This window comes from Rattus norvegicus, chromosome 18 (assembly GCF_021556685.1).
Source record: "Rattus norvegicus strain SHRSP/BbbUtx chromosome 18, alternate assembly SHRSP_T2T, whole genome shotgun sequence".
In the NCBI taxonomy this organism is placed as follows: Eukaryota; Metazoa; Chordata; class Mammalia; order Rodentia; family Muridae; genus Rattus; species Rattus norvegicus.
Window position 1 is genome coordinate 53,408,552 of NC_141551.1, and position 22,791 is coordinate 53,431,342.

General features: G+C 40.6%; 1 protein-coding gene across 2 annotated transcripts in view; it reads left to right on the top strand.

Annotated features, from left to right (window-relative positions):
- Slc12a2 (solute carrier family 12 member 2) overlaps nucleotides 1-10,201 on the top strand; it is a 68,155-nt gene extending 57,954 nt beyond the window's left edge. Inside the window, exons 21-26 of one of the 2 annotated variants that reach the window (XM_087593547.1) lie at nucleotides 507-629; nucleotides 1,881-1,992; nucleotides 4,273-4,359; nucleotides 5,143-5,278; nucleotides 5,749-5,816; nucleotides 7,396-10,201. In XM_087593547.1, coding sequence (XP_087449673.1) covers nucleotides 507-629; nucleotides 1,881-1,992; nucleotides 4,273-4,359; nucleotides 5,143-5,278; nucleotides 5,749-5,816; nucleotides 7,396-7,531 — 662 coding nt within the window. In that variant the 3' untranslated portion in view covers nucleotides 7,532-10,201. The remainder of the gene's footprint in view (nucleotides 1-506; nucleotides 630-1,880; nucleotides 1,993-4,272; nucleotides 4,360-5,142; nucleotides 5,279-5,748; nucleotides 5,817-7,395) is intronic. The other variant, NM_031798.2, reaches the window with a different exon arrangement.
- Nucleotides 10,202-22,791: the final 12,590 nt, after the last annotated feature.

Below are 22,791 nucleotides of genomic sequence, written 5' to 3' on the forward strand. Positions count from 1 at the left end.
TATATGGCTTTAAAATTGGGCATTTCATATTGAGGGACAGATGATAAACGAACACATTTCCCTGATAATTATAAGAGTGATTGGTGTTTCTCCAATCATCTTGCAAATACATCTTTTATTTAATACTTTTGAACTCATTGAGATACCAGATAATAAAGAAATATTAAGGAACAAGTGTAAAGCTTGATTGGTTAGCCTAAAATAGCTTTCCAAAAGAAAAAAATTAAGCTTTGTTAGTGATTGTTTGGTATTTAGAATTCCTGTGTATTTGCCAAAATATTAGACACTAGTATAATTTGGATGAGTTTGCCTATTGTTAAATAAAAGGAACGTTTTTGTACTCAAAGTATCTGTTATAAGCTCCCTCAGGCTTATGATGGAAGCCATATACAGCTATCTGCATATAAATCTCTAAATTTACAAATGCTAGGAAGTTCTAGGAATATGGTAAAAAGAGATTTAGCATTTACTTCCCTTATGTCATAATTTTTTGCTTAATCCTTCAGAATCCAAGGGCCCCGTGGCACCTTTAAATGTAGCTGACCAAAAGCTTCTTGAAGCTAGCACACAGTTTCAGAAAAAACAAGGGAAGAATACTATAGATGTCTGGTGGCTTTTTGATGATGGAGGTAAGGCTCTTAATGTATTTCTTTTACAAAGAATTACCGAAGTTGTAAAAATGAAGTGGCACACATTTTTCATGTGTTTACCCCATTAATTAAGGTTTTACGAGCATTCTCAAACAGCAAAAGGATCAGTGTGAGAATTATGTCTCTTCAGGGTCCTTCATGGAGCAGATGTTTTAGCTCTTCCTTGAACATTTGACTATGCCATTTTATTAATCATCATAGTTCCAGTTTATGGAATGTCACTGAATTTGGAATGCACAAATCACAGATCAGTCACAGTTTCAAGTTATGAATCTGTGATAGAAATAGCAGAGAAGTGGTACTGTGCTTTTTCTGTCTGTCTCACCAAGAGTGTCATGTTGAGTAAAGCGTATTTTTTCAGGCATATCCACTGAAAAGTTGCTTACCCCTCTTTATGATTACAGATGTGCTGGTAGGGCTTCTGGAGGTTCTGCAAATAGACCGTTCTTCAGTCATGTCTCGTGACTCTTACATTGTCACTCCCATCAATCCTTCCTCATCACCTGGCTGGTTCATTGTAACGAAGAGCCTGCCTCTTCATTTTCAGTCATTGATTCTTACGTTATCCAGAAGGATGTGACGTGTTGTCATCATTCATTTGGTTCAGATTGTCCACATCTAGCCAGCAGGATCTTCCCTTGCTTCTCTAGAATGACTTAATGTGTTCACTTGTCAAAAGGCACACAGTTTGGGAGTCCCTTCCTGAAACAAGATGGCATACTGAGCTTGTCCCTTCCTTGTCCTGGAAAAGTCCTTTTATCCAAGAACTCTTGGTTCCTTCTAGTCAAGAGTAGTGTTTAGAAGAAGCTATGCTGGCTTCTTGGATGATACTTTGTTACCAGGATCCTCAGTGGACAGAGCTGGGAGAATTTCTAATGTGTGTACTGTATAGACCTTTAAAGCCAGCTCCAATCTCCCTGTTCTCTTTCCTCTCTCATTTCAGTGTGAAGCGTGCTCCTTCTAGGCTGTGTCCATTCCCTTTCCCTTTCCATATGCAGCTTCCTTTCTGACTGCCTAGGCCATCCTCTGACTTAATCACTTACGTATAGAACTGCAACTCTTGGACTGGACCTCAACTCTTAGACCTCCCTCCCTCACAGAATTGTCAAGGGAAGACAGAAGAAGAATTTTACTTTGAATTGTAGTTTTTTGAGACCAAGTTGAAACTAAATTCTTTTGTTTTCAGCGTTAGCATTTAAAAAAGGACTTAACTATATTTTTATTATTCAGGTTTGACCTTGTTGATACCCTATCTTCTGACAACCAAGAAAAAGTGGAAAGATTGTAAGATCCGAGTATTCATTGGTGGAAAGATAAACAGAATAGACCATGACCGGAGAGCGTAAGTTTGTTTTAAGTTGGAGAACATTATTCAGCTAGCCCTATCATAATAGAGATTTGATAAAATAAAAACTACATGGGCCCTGAAGTATTAACCATACTGCAAAAGTCTCATTAAATAGAACCTCATTCTCTTTAATTTCACCTCCATGTTTAAGTTATAAATACATACTCTTCCATATGTTATATTTTAAACACTGCATTTTAGAAAGTCTTTACTAATACCTAAGAGAGTGCGTGGGCATTGCCTTTTTATATATGGAGTGATTGTGTGGACTTGGAGACGCCAGGAGTTCACATGTGCGTCTTGGTCTGCACTGCCATGAGTGGCTTCCAGCGTGTCTCTCCTTACTTTGTTCCACAGGGTACTGCCCGTGTTGCTCCCAGTCTTATGTAGAAAGTCTGAGGGTTTTGACTGATCTTTCCACAGCTCAGTAAACATTCTAGACAGCGTGAGTGCTGCAGCGTGACAGTGGGGTTCTGATGGTCTCGTCCTTTTCCATCTTGTCCCCACTCGAAATACGTCCTTCACGCTGTCCTCAATTTGGGGATTTTGGGCATTTTGGTCTACTTGTTTTATCTCTTGTGTACATATCTCTTCATTTGCCTCATTCATCTATGCAAATGTGTTGTACAACAAGACTTTTCCTGGGAGATACAACATCACATACTCCAGATAAGGAGGGAGCATGTTACATGACCGTAGAGACACTACCAAAGTCCAACTTGGTGAACCGATGGGTTTTATTGGAGTTACTTACAGGATTAGAGATGAGAGGTTACTTGCAGGAGCAGAAGTGATTCAGAGACAGCTGCATTCAGAGCCCACCCCAGCGTGGGTGACAGATTACAGAAGCTGTGACACCTAGAGCACTACACAGCCTGCAGGCAGCTCAGCAGGTTGGAGTGGCCTTGTGCCTTTTGCAGGAAACTCTGGTCTAAACCTCATTCATCCGAGCAGCTTGGCTGGTTCCTGCTTCCAAACAGCTCAGAGTCTTTGCAGTTTGGCTTGTCTGAGAGTGACTCTCAGCAGCTCTGTTGTTTCCTCTGGGTAGGACAAACCCAGTGAATATAATATGTCAGTTTCAGGAACTTCCTGAAGCTATTTTGGGTTCCCTTCCTGCTTAAGGTAACCCTTCTCTGCAAGATAGAGTGTATCAAGCTGGGAGGAAACTGTTACCCAATAAAGTGCTTCCTTGTTTTAAACCCAGCTCAGTCCTCAGCACGGGGTCTGACTCTCTCCCCCTTCTCTCTCCAGCACATTTCTTTCCTGAATTAACTAACAGTTGAGACCACTTATATCACTTTTCTTAAATTCTAGTCCTGTAGTCCTGTAGTTCTGTAACACTTAGCAGACTGTAGTTAGGATGTACTAGAACCCAGTTAGGAATTTGCACGTCAGCAGTGAATCGTGTGGGGAACACTTGTCACACCTCCCTTTGTGATGCTTGTTACACACTGGGTCTCGTTTTGTTGACTGCTTTTCTTGGGTGCTTCAGGTTTCTGTTATGACGCCTGGTATTTCATGGCTCCTGACCCAGACCTGGGTCTTTATTTACCAAATGTTGGCAGGATTGGTATACTTTCCCTGACCATCACCAAAGACAAATCCATCCATGAGCTTTTTTTCCCCTTTTATGAACTGAATCTTCAACATGACTTTGAAAGTTTTATTTGTGCCTTAAGCTATTTTAAGATAAATCTAAAAAGTAATAACCCAAAAGTAACTTAAAAGAGGCTTTCTTGTTATTAAATATATGTTTCTAGTATGCTTTGACTTAAATTCATTTTTAAGCTGTCTCATTTCATTACAGACAGCCTTTGCTCATGCACAGCAGGCGCTATATTAGTTACTTTCTCATTGCCATGAGGTGCCTCAAAGACACCTTGAGAAGAGGGAGGGCTCACAGTTCGAGGATATAGTTCATAGTAGAATGGTGTGCTGGCTGGTCAAATGTGTCTAAAGCCAGGAAACAGAAGCATAGCTGCTCAGCTTTTCTGGAAACTTACTTAGCGGCACAGCCAAAAGTTTGTCTCCTAAGTGATTCCAAACGCAGTGAAGATTGACCGCCACATACAGTAAGCAGGAAGATAGACAGACTACAGTTGTCTCTACTTGGGCAATTTCAATGGTTTCTTTTTTAATGGAGAGTAGGAGCTAGTTCAGGAAATGCGTGTAGCAGCTGATAGACTTTCTGTCCGAGTCATCTTCCCAAATATGCAGGGAGTGAGAATGCCAGTGAGCATCCTCTCCCGTCTGACGCTCTTCTTCTTCTCATAGGATGGCTACTTTACTCAGTAAATTCCGAATAGACTTCTCCGATATCATGGTCCTAGGAGACATCAACACCAAACCAAAAAAGGAAAAGTAAGTTGCTGGATAAATTATTCTGTACAAATTTCCAGGTCCTGTGGCCTGTGCAGTTACAGATATTGACTTGAAGTGATCACCTGGGCCTTTTCCCTGTCCCGAGTTACACTGAAACCGTGTGGTGATCTGTTTGCCAGTGAGACTGGAGGAAGCTTTCAGGACAAAGCTTTCAGGAGTGATTGGTTTTCAGAGGGGATTGCATTTCTCCATGCTTTCTGAAAATTGTTAGTGCCACAGAAGTTCCAATAGGTTTAAGTTTCAGGTACTTCCTGTGCACAGTCTGTGAAAGTGTTTGATCCCAGCTTGTCATGTGATTGCTTCCATCCGTTACGTCACTGTGAAGGTCTGAGTGGTTCCCTGTAATCACTGTTGTCAGAGTCTTTTATTCAGAGTTCCTACTCGCCGGATTCTCTTCCTATAAAGTGGCACAGAGAGACAGTTACTGTCTGCATATTTTGTTAGATATAATTGTAGTTTTTTTTAGTCATATGTTAAAAAGGTACAGGACTGGGGTAAGAATTATGTTTTCCATTTATAGGGAAATGATTCACTGTTTGAGTAAAGTTGTATTTGACATCAATCAGGAATCATTCTGGCCAATGTGACGCTGTCTAGGTTGAGGGACTGACACAGGCAAGAGCTAAGTCCGCTCAGTGAGAGAGTGGGGGTTGCTGTTTCTACCTCAATTATAAAGATTGTTACAAGTTATCGTTTACTATGTAGTATGTCCTTGATACATAATTGAAAATAAGCTTGTTGGCATCTCTGTACTCTTTAAAGCATCGTCGCTTTTGATGACATGATTGAGCCATACAGACTTCACGAGGATGATAAAGAGCAGGATATTGCAGACAAAATGAAAGAGGATGAGCCCTGGCGCATCACAGACAACGAGCTGGAGCTCTACAAGACCAAGGCACGCGTCCTTCACTCCCACCTGAACCTAGTACACTTGCTGATGCTGTAAACACCAAGCACTGAGACTTAGCACAGCTACGTAAAGTCAGCTTCCATTAAGGCCATTTATATATGAATGTGGGAAGCAGCACCCAATACGTTTCTAAATGTTATTTTATCACACAAACTTTATTTTGTTTGTGCTGTTTGTTTTTACAAACCATGGTAGCACCTGCTGCTGCTGCTTTCCTCCTCTTCCTCTTCCTCTTCCTCTTCCTCCTCCTCCTCCGATGCTGCCGCCTCTTCTGCCTCTGCTTCTTCCTCCTCTTTTTCTTCTTTCTCTGTCTCCCTCTTTGGCAGTGCTAAAGGTCTCGTCCAAAGCTACATGGACACGCACACTGTACACTGTTATAGTCTGCCTTATACTTACACTGTTCACAATTCTAATTGCAGGGTATTTAGGAATGATTCTGTCATTTTTCATTTCAGACATATCGGCAGATCAGGTTAAATGAATTATTAAAGGAGCATTCAAGCACAGCTAATATTATTGTCATGTAAGTATTATCGGAACAAGCTGTAGGCTATTTATGAAAGTGCATTTGTGTATCTGTCTCTCTGTTTTTGCTATGATTAATTACTTAATGGTTTTTAGAAGGTTCTTAGATTTTCATATGTTGAGTATTGTATTTATACCATTCTGGATGGAGAGTAGAGGGCACACGTGTGATAAAAGATAACATTTATGCCTGAGAACTCAGTCACTCACTAGGCACTTTGATAAATTGTGAGTCTGCATTAGCCACTGGCCTCTACAAAGACGGGTGACCAAGGCGGAGGCCAGCACCAACTGTGAGTGTAAACATACTTAGAAGGCAGTTTGACTGCATTAGAAGCAGGTTACCCACTAGGGCCACTGACATCCCGAGCCTTGAGCGCTGACCCTGTTCACAGCACCAGGCACGATTTCCCTCTTGTAGCCCAGGCCTTAGATCCGCTCAGTGTGCTGGTTCCCGATGGTCCGAGCACTGTTGGTTTGTGTGTTTCCGTTATGGTTGCTTTTATTCTATAGTTCAGCCTGATCTTGCTCCTGAGTCTTTGCCTCTCAAGTGCTGCCTTTGCTTTTCAGTCGACAAGGCCTGGCTACTGAGTACTTGGAGTTGATCAGAAGGACATTATCTATAAAAGGGAAACCTCAAACTTTCAAATGTGGTTGTTTCACGATAGGGATCTAGCAGTTTAATGGGCAAGAGATGCACTATACCTTTGTATTAATCGAAGTACATTTTTGATGTTTTCTGAACTTGTATGTCTATTTGATTTCCTGGCAGAGCCACAGGCGTGAGTGGCACAGGAAAGGCTCTCACAGTAGAATTTGAATCCCAGACAAGTTTCTCGTAAAGATAGTTATTTCGATGGTTAACTTGGGATGGCAGTTCATGTCTGAACCTGCCCCATGTTTCCCTCGCAGCTGTGTTCTGCACAGGCAGGCCGTCTTTGAATTAGATATAAGTGTCGGTGCCTACTTGAGCCTCTGTTTCCTCTACTGAACTGTGTTAAGTAGAGATGACTTAAACCTGGATTTCTTCAGCTCTAAATCCTGTGTTCCTTAATAGAAAAGAGAAAGTTGGGCACCTAGAAACCAAGACAAATGATAAAACTTTATGACACTAAACTGTTACGGTAACCTAGCACATTTTCAATTTGTGCTGTTGGTAGGTAGATTTCCATAATGAAAGATAGTAAACCATAGAAATTTAGAATGAATTCTTATTGGTCAAAAAGTCACTTCCATACTCTATAAATAGAAATTAAGATTCACAAGAAAAGGTAAATTCACCTTTCATCTTAATTTTCATTTTCTGAGTTATATATTTTTCTTCTAAGAATCCTTAGTCAAGGCAAAGTTTGAAATTCATACTAAATATGAATTATAGGTATTGAAGTTCAAATAATTCCTAATCTTATAGACAGATGTTTGAAAATCTTTTGAAACCTGGGGACAGTGAAATGAGAATATGTAAGAAGTCACTGATATATTTATACAGAAATCCCTTCAGTCAGAAATATCTTACCACAGGGATGGGACCTAATTAATAATTGCATTCCTCAGTGTCTCTCTCATTCTGATCCTAGGAGTCTTCCAGTTGCCCGGAAGGGTGCTGTGTCCAGCGCGCTGTACATGGCTTGGTTAGAAGCTCTGTCTAAGGACCTGCCACCAATCCTGCTGGTTCGTGGGAATCATCAGAGCGTCCTTACCTTCTACTCTTAATTGTCCTGCCCCATGGACTCCCTCTAAGAATGGTACTTCAGTGCCTAGTCAGAGTGACTGGATCGTCAGCAACACCGCAGCATCACAGTGGCGAACTGGGTCTTTGTTTCACTACTTCATTCTTTGAAAGCACATGGACACGTTGCTCCACTGATAGATCTGTGGAGACTTCGGTTTTAGTCTACTCCAGATCTCAGTCTTATGACTGCTGATTCTTCCTTGTTGGACTGAAGTTCTTGAGAGTAAAGTTTTCCTTTGCTACTTGACAGCAATAAGAGTGAGTTATTTTTGATTGCTGAAAGGAGTACATAAGCCTTTAGCCTTGAGGTGCCTTCTGAAATTAACCAAATTTCATCCATAGATCTATCGTCTTTTGTACATTTATAGAATGTTAAACTCTGCCTTCAGACATTATTTTTACTTCTAATCTCTGTCATCCTAAGTGGACACTGCTTGTCTCCTCCCATTGACCAGTTAGTGTTGAGAGCTGTGTGTTTCGTATTACTTTTGTAAAAGCGTTTGTTGGATACTGAAGAGGGTAGGACAAGCTAATAAAATATGTGGAGAAAGTATCCAAAAATGGAGCCCAAGGTTAGGTTTATATGAATAGATACTTAGAGCTAGGGAAGAGAGGCCCGAACACCGTTTCTATCTCTCAATTAGAGTTATCTATTATTTCTTTTAAATCATAGAGATGACTGACGATCTACCCAGTACTTCATTTATAACATAAAAAAAAAAATCACATTTTTTAAAAGCAAAACCTTGAGGTCATTTGTATTGTTTTTAAAAGATCTCTTTTAATTTAGAATTTCCTCTCAAATGGGAGGGACTTTTAAGACATGCTAACTGGTATTTTTCGAGGAAATTTAGACAAAGCATTGCCATTTACTAGAGCATTTCAATAAAAACTATGGGGATTTCACTATCCTATGCCATCCTTTATTTAAAAAGAAAGATGACAATGTTATCAATGGTTAAATGGACCACTGTTTTCTTAGTGAAATGGTTTTAGGCTTAATTTATTCAAGTATCAAGTACATTTAGTCTTAATACACTCAGGTTTGAACAGATTATTCCGAACATTGAAATTTAATCCATTCTTAATACTTTAAAACTTGCGTTAAAGAAAACTGCCAGTTTGTGCATTTGACCTTGTCGTCTGCAAGTGCACTTGACAGTGAGCGTGCACACCTGCGCTGTCCTGAACGCTTTATACACAGTCGTTAATGTGAAGTGTCTAAGTTCAAGGAAGGATCTTCTAAACATTTCAAGGGATTCATGTCCACATGTCTGTCTGTGTGTATGTTTTGCATACACAGGTGCATATGTGTATATGTAATGAAATTTATGTTGCCAGTGTTTCAGATTTTAAAGCGATCATGATTTGGTAGGTTACAGATTTTGTTGTTGTTGTTGTTTTAGTTTTTTCTTTTCTTTTTTAAGTAAGCATTCAAGTCAGATCAAGACATTACAGATTTCATGGAGGACAAAGACAATTGAAAGAACATCGTGTAGCTTTGTACAGTTATCCAGTTATGTAAAGTAGATGATCTGTAAGTTTCAGTGGAGAACATAGCGCAGACTTTCATCATCTTAAGGGAAATGTCAGAAAAGCATTTCAGTAGTGTAGTACTTGTGCTCCATGAAAACAGACTGCGTTAATACCAGCTGGATATCTTCTCGTTTCCACTCAGAATATTAAAGAAAACAAGGTTAAGTGATTTTTTCCAAGTTCTTCTTACATTATAATATAATATTGTTCCATTTATTGTAAATTTTGCAGAGTTTAGGGCAGTATAGAAGAATCATATTAGCAAACCATATCATGTGTGGATCTTCTGAATGGATACTAGGGCATGGGCTGAATGCTGCTATCTTGAAATGTACACAGCTAGACTTGCCTTTTATTTTTAAAGGTTTTCCCTCATTCAGGAAACTTCATTGTGATCTGTACTACAGAAACTAAATGTCATACATCATACGTGTGTGTTCAAAGTACATAAAATGGATCTCAACGCACCTAACAGGGAGGGTGGCGACACTGTGAAGTGATGCCAGCAGCAGCTCTCTACTCTTGAAAACCGCCTTCCGTCGTCAGCTAACACGAGCTGCCAGGCCAGACGTTCTCAAGGTTGCAGTAGTACTCTAAAACGAAACTTCTCAACGGTTAATTCTTAGACATCTAGCTAGTATTAGAGCTGTTTTCATTTTACGCTGTTTTGATTATTTTGATGCCAAATTATGTTTTAGTCCTAATCATTGATAATAACTTAAAAATACGCAGTGGCATTTGAGCTCATTCTTGGGATAAGTTAAAAACTTGAGTGCGTTCAAAGAGAACGTCGTTGATGATTAACGGTTCACTAAATCAGATATTCATTTGTCTCATCTTTTCCTTCCTGCTTTGTTTTCCTTCACTCTTCTCATATGGCTCTCCTGACGTGTGTGTGGTTTGTTTTGTTTTGTTTTTTTAAGACTATGGAAATAATTTAATGAGTTGAGCTCCGGTGATGATCTGCTAAGTTTGAAAATGTAATATTTTGATAATACTGTACTGTACCTGTCCCAAATGCTTTTGTAATGTTTTAACCCCGAGTATTGCAGTTGCTGCTCCGTACAGAGGTTACTGCAATAAAGGAAGTGGAATCATTAAAACTTTAATATCTACTCTTGCTTTTACCTGTCTTTGCCAGCCCTGTGATTTCATGTCACTCAGGTGACTAACACTCCCTCGGTGTCTGTGTCTGAGGTGGCCTTGGGGAAGTGGAGTGAGTCGTTTCCCACCTCTAGTCTTCTGACATTTTACTGAAGAGTTCAGAGCACAGCACAGCATGGCTGCTCTTACACTGCTGTAGCTTTTCTAATCCCCAGTTTGGGGCCAGACTCCTTGGGAAACTAAACGATTAAAGGGAGTCATGCTCCTTGAGTTTAAGTTGATGTTTTTTGCTCCAGGGATTTTTTTGTTTATTTTGGTAAGCTGATTTGCAGTTTTAGAAAGCCGTTTCCCTTGCTCATGTGGACCCTTCAGTGTGTCGCACGTGCCTTTACTCTCGAGCAGTTCCAAAGGTTGCTAAGGTGATGGAGGTTGCTAAGGACATTGGCCAAAAGCGGGCTTTGTGCCTTCACTGCTCTTCAGTGAGACATCTGAAGACAGAGCAGGCCTTGCAAACTCTCGTCCCCCTCTGCCCTTCAAGGCTGCCTAACATTCCAGCTGCAGACAGATGCCTGTTCCAGGTCGCATCAAAGAGCTGAGACCAAGTAGGAGCATCCACTCGATCTTTGTTTATTTCCAAGTACGCTCCTGTCTGTGTCCCTTTACCCAGATCTTTAAGAGTCTAATAAGGATTCAAAAGTCGCTATGATATTTTAATTTTAAACAGAAACCAGTAGGGCTACTCTTTTCTGCTGAGGGGAAGTTACAGTTGATACGCACTTGTTAATTTATACCAGGAGGACATTAGAGCCTGGAGCAACCCGTGGTGAAGGCCGTGTGGTCCTCAAATGCACTAATTCTGACTTGTTCAGGTAGTTTAGACAGTAGATTGACAAGATATGCTACCGGTGGCTTATGAGTCAGTCTAATTGTTTTTATAAATCTGGTGGCAAAATAAGACTTCAGAATCTTCGTTCTAGAGAAGATGGGGATTTTCTGCCTCCTTGGCATATAGGTTTACCTCAGCCTGCTGTCCTTTTGGACCAGGGTCCCATTTCCCAGCTATCCATGAAATAGGGTGAGTGATCCTTGAATTAAAAGCCTGACCCATTTCTCAGTAAAATCCTATCAAAATATTGCTAAAGCTTTTGTTAGAAAATTGTCAAGATTTTGATGTGGAAGAAGACGTAAGTTAGCCTAAAGAAAAACATTTCATAGGCTAGTGTAGATTCAACTTTCTCATCTCTGATAACAGACATATGCAGAGATAATGTTAAAGTTAAAAAGGCGGTGTTTTCATATTTACCGAGCTGCGTGGAGGACGATAGGAGGTGTGCTTGCTTTTTCACATTTTAAACCCAGTGACACCAATTGTAAAAGCAGTAACCCAGTTGAGCAATGTTTAGGGGAGCAGTTTTCAGCCTGTGGGTTGCAACCCCTTTGGGTCCTGTGTGTTGGACAGTTACAACTCATAATAGTAGCAAAATTATCCTGCTGAAGTAGTGATGGAAATGTTTTTATGGTTGGGGTCAGCACAACACAAGGAACTGTATTAAAGCGTCACAGCATTAAAAAGGTTGAAAACCACTGTTAAATAACCAATAAGACCCTGGTTCTTTGTTCTTTTTAGTATTTTGTTTTTTGCTCTCTTTCCCAACATTATTTTCTTTCAAAACAAAAATATCCATTAAAAATAAACATCAAAACAAGCAACAGACCAGCAAGACAAATAACAAGTAAATTGAAACAAAAAGTACACACACACACACACACACCCATATACACAGACACAGGCACACATGCACTCACACAGACAGACAGATACACACACATATGCGCACACACACACACACACACACACACACACACACACTCCAGAGTTTGCTTTCTGTTGGGCAGCTGTTGGGCTGGGGCCTGCTCTGGAGTGTGGCTAGAATACCGTGATCTATTGGAGGAAACTGTTTCTCCCTTTGTCCAGGTATCAGTTGCAAATAACTTCTTTGTTAGGGATGGGACCTCGTGTCTACTTTTCCTTCTCAGTTCTGGGACCCCATCTGGCTTGAACCTACACAGAGTTTGTGCGTGCCAGCACCGTCTCTCTAAATTCATTTGTGCACCAGTTGTATTTGCAAGACTCTGCTTCTTTGGACTCACCCATCACCTCTGGCTCTTAAAATCTCCCTGCTCCATTCTGCATAGATTCCTGAGCCCTGAGGGGTAGGGTTTGATGAAGGCATTCATTTAGGGCCGAGTATTCCAAAGTCTTTCATACTCTGCCCTTTGTCCCAGTAGTGGGTCTCTGTGACTTAGCATTCATGGTAAGAAGTTTCTCTGTTATTTCCCATCTATTGCAAAACAGGACACTTAACTGATGAGGGTTGAGGGAGACATATGTCATTAGTCACTGTATTGCTGTGTTCCTTTAGCAAAGTAATGTATTAGGTTTTCCCCTAGGCTCCTGACCTATCTAATCTCGGGTTTGTGGCCGCTTTAGGAGTGTCAGGGTCTAGATTTCACCTCACTGAGTGGGCCTAAAATCCAGCCAACCAAAAGCGATCGATCACTCCCATAATGCTTTTGCCATTATTACACCAGTGCATCTTGCAGGCAGGTTGCTGATGTGGGTCTCAGTGTTTGCTAGCTGGGCGGTATTGATTAGCATTGGTCGATATCGATAACACACACAGATAGGTGTTTCACTTACCATTCAGGTTCTGGAGAGCAGTTAATAGTTTGGAGAATAGCATGTGGTTTGGGGGTTCCTTGGGACTCCTTTGGCCACCTACTTAACAAGATGTAACTCATTCCTTACACCGTAGATGTTACTTCATGGCATAAATATACTCCAACAATTCTTCTGTGGGGAAGTAGACTGTGAAAGGTAGCCTGGTATTCGGTTGAGCTAAGACTTGAAGCTCCAGAGACCCTGAAGGGATGATAGGAGCTGTGTCTGCTCCTAGGCACCAGGCCCTGTCACTAGCCACAGCAGCCCGCAGCAGTGCCCCCATAGATTTGTGGCCATCAGTGTTTCTAGCCCAGCAACAGTAGTGAGAGGGCAAGTAAGGATCTAGCTTTTTGGCCCTTGGGGGACCCTGGGTTGGGCCTGGGCTGGCAGGCAGGGGAAGCAGAGAGCTCAGGGCAGGCACTGCTTTCTGAAAGGCAGCTCTGTTAGCTCTCGCTGTGACATGGGGGAGGGGCAGAGAGTGGAGGCTAGTCTAGTCGCCACAGTGGCAGAACAAGTCCAAAATAAGATTTGGAAAGTGTAGCTAAGAGTCAAAAGTGGGTGGGGGGAAACTGGCCAGGAGCATGTATGGGGGAGAGAGTTGGGGGTAGAAAATGAGGAAAGCCTCAGTCTTTTGAACTAGGTCAGGGGTTGGTTACTCACGGTCCATGAGTTCATGTGGAATTCCAATGTGTGTGGGTCAACAGCTGAGGGTACGTTCTTTTATTATTCAAGATTGCTTTAGCTATCCTGTATGTGCTACCATATAAAGTTAAAGATTTTTACTTTTTTTTTTTTGTAAAGAATTTTGTTGTAATTTCGATGGTAATTGGTTTCTTTCCTATTCTTAGCCCCTTGAACTTCAGTTGTCTTCTTCCTCTAGTTAAAACTTCAAGCACTGTATCAAATGGGTGTGGGGAGAGTAGGCAGCCTTGTCTTGTTTCTAATTTTAGTGGAATTGCTTTGAGGTTCTCTTTTTTGGTTGATGTTGGTTGTAAGCTGGCTAGAAATTACTTTTATTATATTGAGGAATGTTCTTTGTGTCCTTAGTTTCTCTGGGACTTTTATCATATAGGTATGTCATTGGGTTTTGTCAAATGTTTTTTCTGTATTTAATGAGATGATCATATGGTTTCTCTCTTTCAGTTTATATGGTGGATAATGTTTATTGATTTACGTATATTGAACCATACCTGCATCTCAGAGATGAAACCAACTTGATCTTGGTAGATAATTATTTATGTGTTCTTGGATTTAATTTTTCATGTATTTTATTGAGAATTTTTGCTTCTATGTTTATAAGGAAAATTGGTTATGTTTATAAGGAAAATTGGTCTGTAATTTTCCTATTAATCTGGCTTTTGTGTGGTTTTGGCATCATGATAATAGTGGGTTTATAAAAAGAGTTAGGAAGTATCCTGCCAGTTGTTTTCATAGAGTAATTTAAGGTGCATTGACATTAATACTTCTTTGAATAATGTCTGGTAGAATCCTTCTGGCCCTGCGCTTTTTTTTTTTTTCTTTTTTTTCTAGTTGAGAGATATTTTGTCATCATTTAACTTTGGAAGATCATTTTTATAAAAAGGTTCTCTGGTTTAGAACACAGAGTTTTAAAGCATGTCCTTATGATTCTCTGAATGTCCTTCATTGTTAATATTGCTCTATTCATTTCAAATGTTGCTTATTTAGATTTCTTTCTTCATCTTTTGGTTAGTTGGGAGAGGGTTTGACAATCTTCTTGGTTTTTCCAAAAAACCAGTTTGTTGTTTCATTAATTTTTTTTCTATTTTGTGGTTCTCATTTGTATTTCATTGATTCTGTTGCTGAGTTTGGTTATTTCTTCCTGTCTACAAGTTTTATGTTTCTTTTTATTCTAGAGCTGTCTGGAATGCTGTCAAATTATTAATAGAAGGTCACTCGTTTTCTGATGTAGACAGTTAATGCTATGAACTTGCCTTAACTCTGTCCCAACGGTTTTCTGTGTTTTCATTTCCATCCAATTCTAAAATGTTTTCAACTTTCTTCTTGACTTCTGTCTTGACCCGGTTTTCATTTTACAGTGACTTCTTTGGTTTCCATGATTTCTATACTTCTTTATAGCTTGATTGTCATTGATATCCAGCTTTAATCCGTAGTGGTTTCTGGGTGTTATGCTCTCTTACATCTGTTGGGAGTTGTTTTATGCCCTAATATGTGCTCAATTCCTTAAGTCTCTGAGGAGAAAGTATATTCTTTAGTATTTGGTGGAATGTTCTGTAGCTAACTTTAGGTCCACTTGATTTATGGGTTTATTTAACTCCATCATTTTTGTTTAGTTTTTGTCTGATGACCTGTTTATTGATAAGCGTGAGGTATTGAATTCATCCACTATCACTATGTGAGGGTCAATTAGTGGTTTTAACTATAGTAGTCTTTCTTTTATGAGCTTTGGTGCCCTTGTGTTTGGTGTATAAGTGCTTAGAGTTGTAATGTCCTCTTGGATTTTTTTCCTTCTGGTCTCTTCTGACAAAATTTAGTTTAAAGTCTATTTTGCCACATTTAAAAGTAGCTATACCTGCTTGCTTCTTGGGTCCATTTGTTTGGAATACCTCTTTCTTGGTTATCCTGAGGTGATGTGTATCCTTGTTGGTGAAGTGTGTTTCTTAGGTGTGTTTCTTCAAGAAGAGAGTTGGATCCTGCTTTCTAATCAAATCTGTTAGTCTATATTTTCCTTAGAAAATTGAAGCAATTAACATTGAAAGCCATTAACAAAGAGCGTTTATTGATTTCTGTTTACTGTTTACAAAGCTCTAGTTTTTTTCATCTATTTCCACCTGACAGCTTCAGTGTTCAGCTGAGTACAGTGTTTAGCTGCCCATCTCTCTTTGTAGTTAGATGTAGTCATGTGATCATATTTGAACCAAGTTCAGCACCAAAGCCATATTTGCTAATATTTTAGTCAGATTCCTGCTATTTTATTGGTGCAGTATGGGTATTTTTTTCCCTCTTGATTTTCTGTTTCTAGGTTATTTACTCCTCTTGTCCTTTTAGGTGTAGCTAACCTCTTTAGACTGGAGTTTTCCTTCTAGTGCCTTCTGTGGAACGAGGTTAATATTATGTAAATTTGGTTTTATTGTAGGATATTTTTATTTCCCTTTGATTATGACAGATAGTTTTGCTGGGTATAGTTTGAGTTACCTACCATCTGTGGTCCATTAGCTCACAGAAGATCCACTCCCTTCTGGCTTTCAAAGTGTCCTATGAGAAGCCAGGTATTATCTAGTGGGCCTGCTTTTATGTTACTTGGTCTTTATCCCCTTGCAGCTTTGAAGTATCCTTTTGCTGTTGTTCTGTATATTTAGTATTTGGGTTATTGTGTCTTATGTCTCATAGGGAGTTTCTTTCAGTTCTGTTCTCTGTGCTTCTTGTAACACACTAAACATCTCTTTCTTTAGACTGGAGAAATTTTTCTCTATGATTTTGTTAAAAATATTTTTGTGCCTTTTTGTGTATGGGTTTCTTCTCCTTCCACTCTACCTGTTATTTGTGGGTTTGGTCTTTGCATTGTGTTCTAGATTTCCTGGATATTATTGTGACTGGATTTTTTTTTTTTTTAAGATTTAACATTTTCTTTGAGTTAGCTATCCATTTCTTCAAGTCTTTAAGACCAGAGTTTCTCTTTTCCATGCTTTTTAATCTGTTGGTGAGACCTACTTCGGAGGTTTTTGTTTGACATCCTAAGTTTTTCATTTCTAGTTTATTTCAGTGTTGGTTTACTTCTGTAATTATATTTCTTTGTTAAATTACCCTTTCATGTCTTGAATTGTTTCCTTATTTCACTCAACTGTGTTTCTATGGTTTTCATTAAGGCATTTATTCATATCCTCTTTAAGGTTCTTGGACATACTAATAATCATCTATTTTGAAGTCCCTGTCTTGCGCTTCAGCTGAGTTACTTTTCTCTGGGTCAATTATTACAATAAAGTTTCTGACTTCCGGGTGATGCACATGTTTTGGCGGGTTCTTGTTTGTGTTTTGCACTGGGATCTAGGCATCTGGACTTGTGCTGTTTGGATTACTTCTCAGTGTGGCTATCCCAGCTTCTCGTTAATATGGGCAAATCTTCTGTTGGCTTGCTGCTGCCCACTCTGGATTCTAGGCAAGTGTGGTGGCTGTGAAGTCCCTGGTAGAAAGTGTGTTTGTGACTCCACAGGTGACACAAAGGAATGGAGATGGAGGACTTGGAGGAATGGCTGAGGGGGACAGGGAAACGGATAGGGAGAACTTAGGTCTGCACCAAGAGGCAAAGTCCCCAGGGAATAAGGGTGAGGTGAGAGGAGGGGCTCCTGCAAGCAGGCTGCAGAGTCCTACTACCTGTCTGGATAGACCAGAATGGAGGTCAGGAAGGATAGTGTAAATCATCACTTGCTCCCCAGCCAAGTATATGTACGAGGGAGGTCCCTGGTAGGAAGTGTTCCTGAAGTTGAGCGGGTGAAATGAGGAAATGGGGACGGGATGGAAGGAAAGGGCTAAGAGAGACAGCTAGAAAGAGCTCACAGGACTAATTATTTTTCAGTCTACAATTGTTCTGCTTAAACTGTGAATACTGAGTCCCTAACATGTTCTTCCTAGGTATCTAGACGATGACAAGGATAATTTGAGAACGGGGAAGGGCACTGGTGGAAATAGAATGGAAAGCCACACTCACTCCAAGAAGCTTACAGAGTCAAAGATTTGCCTTTTCTTTTAAATTTAAGCTTTCAAAATTACATTTTCCTCCAGAAAATAGAGAATTGTAAAGAATGGAGGTCATTTCACTCCTGATTTCTCTCTCTCTCTCTCTCTCTCTCTCTCTCTCTCTCTCTTTCTCTCTCTCTTTCTTTCTTTCTTTCTTTCTTTCTTTCTTTCTTTCTTTCTTTCTTTCTTTCAGAAAGGCTGATTCAATCAGCATCTCCTGTTAGCTACTCGACCCCAGGCTCAGCACCACAGCCTACCTTCTGCCTGTGGCCTGCTTCCTGGATGCATCCACAGCGGTTACCTTTGTTTGGGTTCTCACACCTGGGATTTTAGTCGTATTAACATAAACTTCACAGTTGATTCCCCACCCAGGCCAGAAAACACACAGCACAGATGTGTTATGTATTGATACACTGAGGCCAACAAAGGTTCTCAAGCTGTCACCTTCTAGCTTTCACCAGAATCTACCAGTAAAGCTTACTTAAGCTGCTACCCTGGCACGGGCAAAGTTGTTTATGCCCAGCACCACACATAATCATACTTCAATCCTGGTGTATCCCAGCTCTTTAAAATGAAGGCCTACACATCATTCCTTCATACACCTCTCTCCCCGTGCAGTCATTTTCATTAGGCTTTCTAGGGGTTCATACATTCCTAATCCCCCCAATAACAGCTATGGATTAAATTGTTAAAGCTTTGATTAGTTCTTTGTTTGTGGCTGGATCAGAATCTAAAAGTTGCTGGTAGTGAAGGGAGTTAGGCACACCTGTGGTAAGAGGGGCCTCATCCTTGTCGTCCCGAGAAGAGATAAGGAAGAGTATCAGCGAACCCTGCTTAGCAGGTGTGGTCCCTCTGATTTGGTCACGGCATTGGTTGGGCATGAATCATTTGCCCGCCTGACCTGCAGGGGGCGCTCTAAAAGGGAGGAAGAAGAAGACCAGAAAGGAATAGATCTTGCAATCTGTTACCATTAGGGCTGCTTTAAATAAGAATGGTCCTTGTTGGGTTGGGGATTTAGCTCAGTGGTAGAGCGCTTGCCTAGGAAGTGCAAGGCCCTGGGTTCGGTCCCCAGCTCCGGAAAAAAAAGAAAAAAAAAATATGAGAGAGAAGCTGAGTCATCTACTGTTTTGGAGTCTAGCAACCAGGACTTACCTGAAGGCAGAGGTTTTAGGATGTTTACTTCTGAGTGTGGCTCTTTAGAAGCAGGCAAACTAGGATGACTAAATGCTTTCTCCTATTATAGTGGCTGATGTGAATGTCTCTATTTGATGTTTTGTCTCACCTAGACTTTAACAGATATGATCTGGATTCTGAGTTCTTGCCACAGTTCAAAGCTAGGCTCCCAATACAGGTGGTGTGACCGAACCACCCAGCCACCCGGCTTACATATTGAAATAACAACAACTTACAAACAAGAGAAAAAACTGCTGTTCAAGTGAGTGCGCCGTTGGCTGTGCCAGTCTGTTTCACCCTCTCATTATTATCTTCCATATCTGTGTGAGCCTGGGTTCCCCCTTGGCTACTCCCGTGAGACTAGGGTCAGAGGAGTGCTCTTAAGGAAGTTCTTGCCTCTTAATCATAGACTGGTCTTTTTCTGGTAAGCAATGCTCTCAACTTTTCCAGATGCTGACCTTTGGGAATTCCAAGGCAACTCTATTATCTGAAGTCAGATCTTTTAAAAAAAATTATAATTTTTAATTGTGTGTGTGTACGGGGACACAGGGTTGGGTGGGGATGTGTGGGTGTCGTGGGTATGTGCATGCGTGGGCTCGTGCCTGTGCAGACCAGAAGAGTTGGCTACCCTGGAAGTGGAGTTCCAGGTGCTTGTGAGCCACCTGGTGTGGGTGCTGGGAGTCGAACTCTGGTCTTCTGGATCTTTAACTATTGAGCCCTGTGTCTGGCCTGAGAAGTCAGGTTCTTGATTTAATACTTCTTTAACATCTAATGAGGTTGGAGCCCAATGTGTATGAATCTGTGAGCTGGCCACAAAAAACAGGAGAACAAAAGACATAGTTTAACAACTATGCCTTGAAAGGTCAACAGTGGCAATGCTGGCCACAGTCAATGCTGGCCAGTGCCACCGGCCAGCAGATGACCAGAGTCAACAGCTAAGGCAGAGATGGGCAGGGTGAGCAGGGAGCTCATGGCACACCGTCAGCTCCATGGATGGTCCAGAAGAATCTGCACAGACTCTCTAATTGGCACACCCTGGGATAAGCCCAGTCTCAATAGAAATTACCTCAATATTTGACCAGTTTTTGCCTTAAAAACATTTAAAAAAAAAAAAAAGGCTGATGGACATGCAATTTAGGTCCTTCCTCTTGGGTTAAGCTTGTCTGATCCTTGGTTTCTCACTTTTCCTTTGAGTGCTTTGCATTCACTTAGCATTCTCCCTCAAGTTCCTGTGTTTAATCATCATTGGCATGGGACAGCAGACTCCAGAGTCACACACAGGCACCCGGTGTCATTTGGTCACAGCTGGGCAAATCTCAAAGGTCTGCCAGTCCATATCGCCAACAGGACTTAACAATGTTTGTCCCAGCCCTCTACTCACCTCATGTACTAATCACAACAAGAAAGTATACACGTCGTAGTAAGAACAGTAGTCGGTCTTAACCTCTAGACTGTGTGTATATATATAACATATATCTCACATATATGAGATATACAGTACATATATCTCACATATATGATATATACAGTACATGTGTATATAATATATATATAGTTTAAATAAGGCTTAACTTATGTAGACTAACTCTAACAGAAGCTTAACATTTCTTATACTGTTCTTAAAGTATGTAACAGCTGATAATTAATGTTTCCATATACATCAATCTGTCCTTTTCTTTCTAATTCTTAAAGGTTAGGGACATCCATTGGGCTTAGGAACCCAAAACTTAGCAGCACCCTAAGTAAAAATAATAAACATTCTTCTGCCCTCCTGTTTATCCTAACATGGCATCACTTAACAATCCCTATCCTCACTGCCTAAGGCCCTCCTTCCATCAAATATATTTCTGTCTTTACTCTGATTTTAATCTAATCCTTAGTCAGGTTGGGAAATTGTTATTTCTAACTGGCAGTGACTTGCCACCCAAACCCAGTCTAACTCTGTTTCAAGCCTGCCTGGTTTTCAGTAATGGTTATACCCATCGTTCTGCCCTTCCTGTGATCCACCCTAGTTTTCTGTGGTATGCACACTTCAAGATTAATCAACCATTGTTTTTTGTTGTATTTATTTTTGTTCTCTTTATACTGATCCTAGTTCCTGTTGGTAAACTACTTCAAAAGGTATCGATTGGTTGACAATGTGGGCACACTCACGGCAAACGGATGCTGTTACAGCAATTTAGATATTCACACTGTAGACACTGATGAGGTCATGGACCAAGAGGAGAACCTGCTACCTCTACTTTCCTGAAGCAGCACAATTTCTAAGTGCATCCTCAACACCCATTCGACCCACAAATACATCTAGCCCTCACTCTTCAACCAAAAGAGCTAATTTTTTTTTTTTTGCAACAGACAGAGACCATTACAGAATTCCATAATGGGTCAAAATGCACAGAGCAACTGATCATGGGGTACCCAACTCCAAAGGATAAATGTACACCTAAGGCTAAGTTACCACAGAAAAGGGGAGCAAAAAACCATAACAACCAGAGGACCAGGATGTTTGTTGTGTGGTAGTATCTGACAGGGAAGCTATAGCCAGGAAATCTCAAAACTGTGGTTGCCTAAAGCAGACCAACACAGTGGGTCTGTGGAGTGTAGGGTGGGTATCCTGTACTTTATGGCTAATATCTACTTATCAGTGAGTACATACCATGCATGTCCTTTTGGATCTGGGTTACCTCACTCAGGATGATATTTTCTAGTCCCATCTATTTGCCTGCAAAATTCATGATGTCCTTGTTTTTAACAGCTGAATAGTGCTCTGTTGTGTAAATGGACTTTATGTGTAAGTGGATAATTTTCTGTATCCATTCTTTGGTTGAGGGGTATCTGGGTTGTTTCCAGTTTCGGGCTCTTACAAATAAAACTGCTATGAGCATAGTGGACCAAGTGTCCTTGTGGGTGTGGTGGAGTATCTTTCAAGAATATGCCCAAGAGTGGTATAGCTGGGTCTTGAGGTAGAACTATTTCCAATTTTCGGAGAAACTGCCTGACTGATTTCCACAGTGATTGTACAAGTTTCCACTCCCAGCAGCAATGGAGGAGTGTTCCCTGCTCTACATCCTCGCCAGCACGTGCTGTCTTTTGAGTTTGTTTGTTTGATCTTAGCCATTCTGATGGAGTAAAATGGAATAGGAGGGCTGGAAAAAGGTTTTCCGAGCAAATGGACCCAAGGAACAAGCTGCAGTAGCCATTCTAATACCTAGTAAAATAGGCTTTTAACCAAAAGTAATCAAAAGAGATGGGGAAGGACACTTCATTCTCATCAAAGGAAAAGTCCACTAAGATGACATTTCAACTCTGAACATCTATTCCCCAAAGGCAAGGGCATCACATTCTTAAAAGAAACATTGCTAGAGCTTAAATCACACATTGACCCCCACATATTAGTATTGGGGAGCTTCAACACTGTACTTTCACCAATGGACGGGTCATGGAAACATGCATAGTTATCAAGGCTTTGATTTTTGTCAGTTACCCTGAAGCTGAACTTCATGAATATTCAGGAAATCACATATAAACCACCAGGTGCTGCTTCATCCATGTTTGATAGACAGCACAGTTTCATGATGCACATTTGCACAAATATTACATGTGTGTAACAGGCATACACTCAAACACACATCTTCATGCCCAGATGCCTTTGTTTTACAAACCATCTCTTCACACCCTCCCATCCCCTCACATCTCTAAAAGTATCACCAATAAACTCACATATTACTGTAAACACCTAGGCTTTTATTCTTGCCAAACCCCCTGAAACCAGAAAACACTATATACTCATTAGTTGAGGATAATTCCGTAAATAAGAAATTGATTTACAAGCTCAATCAGTAACCGGTTTTAGCCCGACTCTTAATTACCCCGACTTGGAAACCTCAAAAGCTTTACTTCCACTTATCAGTCTTTCATTCTTCCTTTGTGGAGTCACTTAAAAGACCCCCAACACTAATGTAGTACCCGAAAAGCATCTTTATTTTCCCTCCA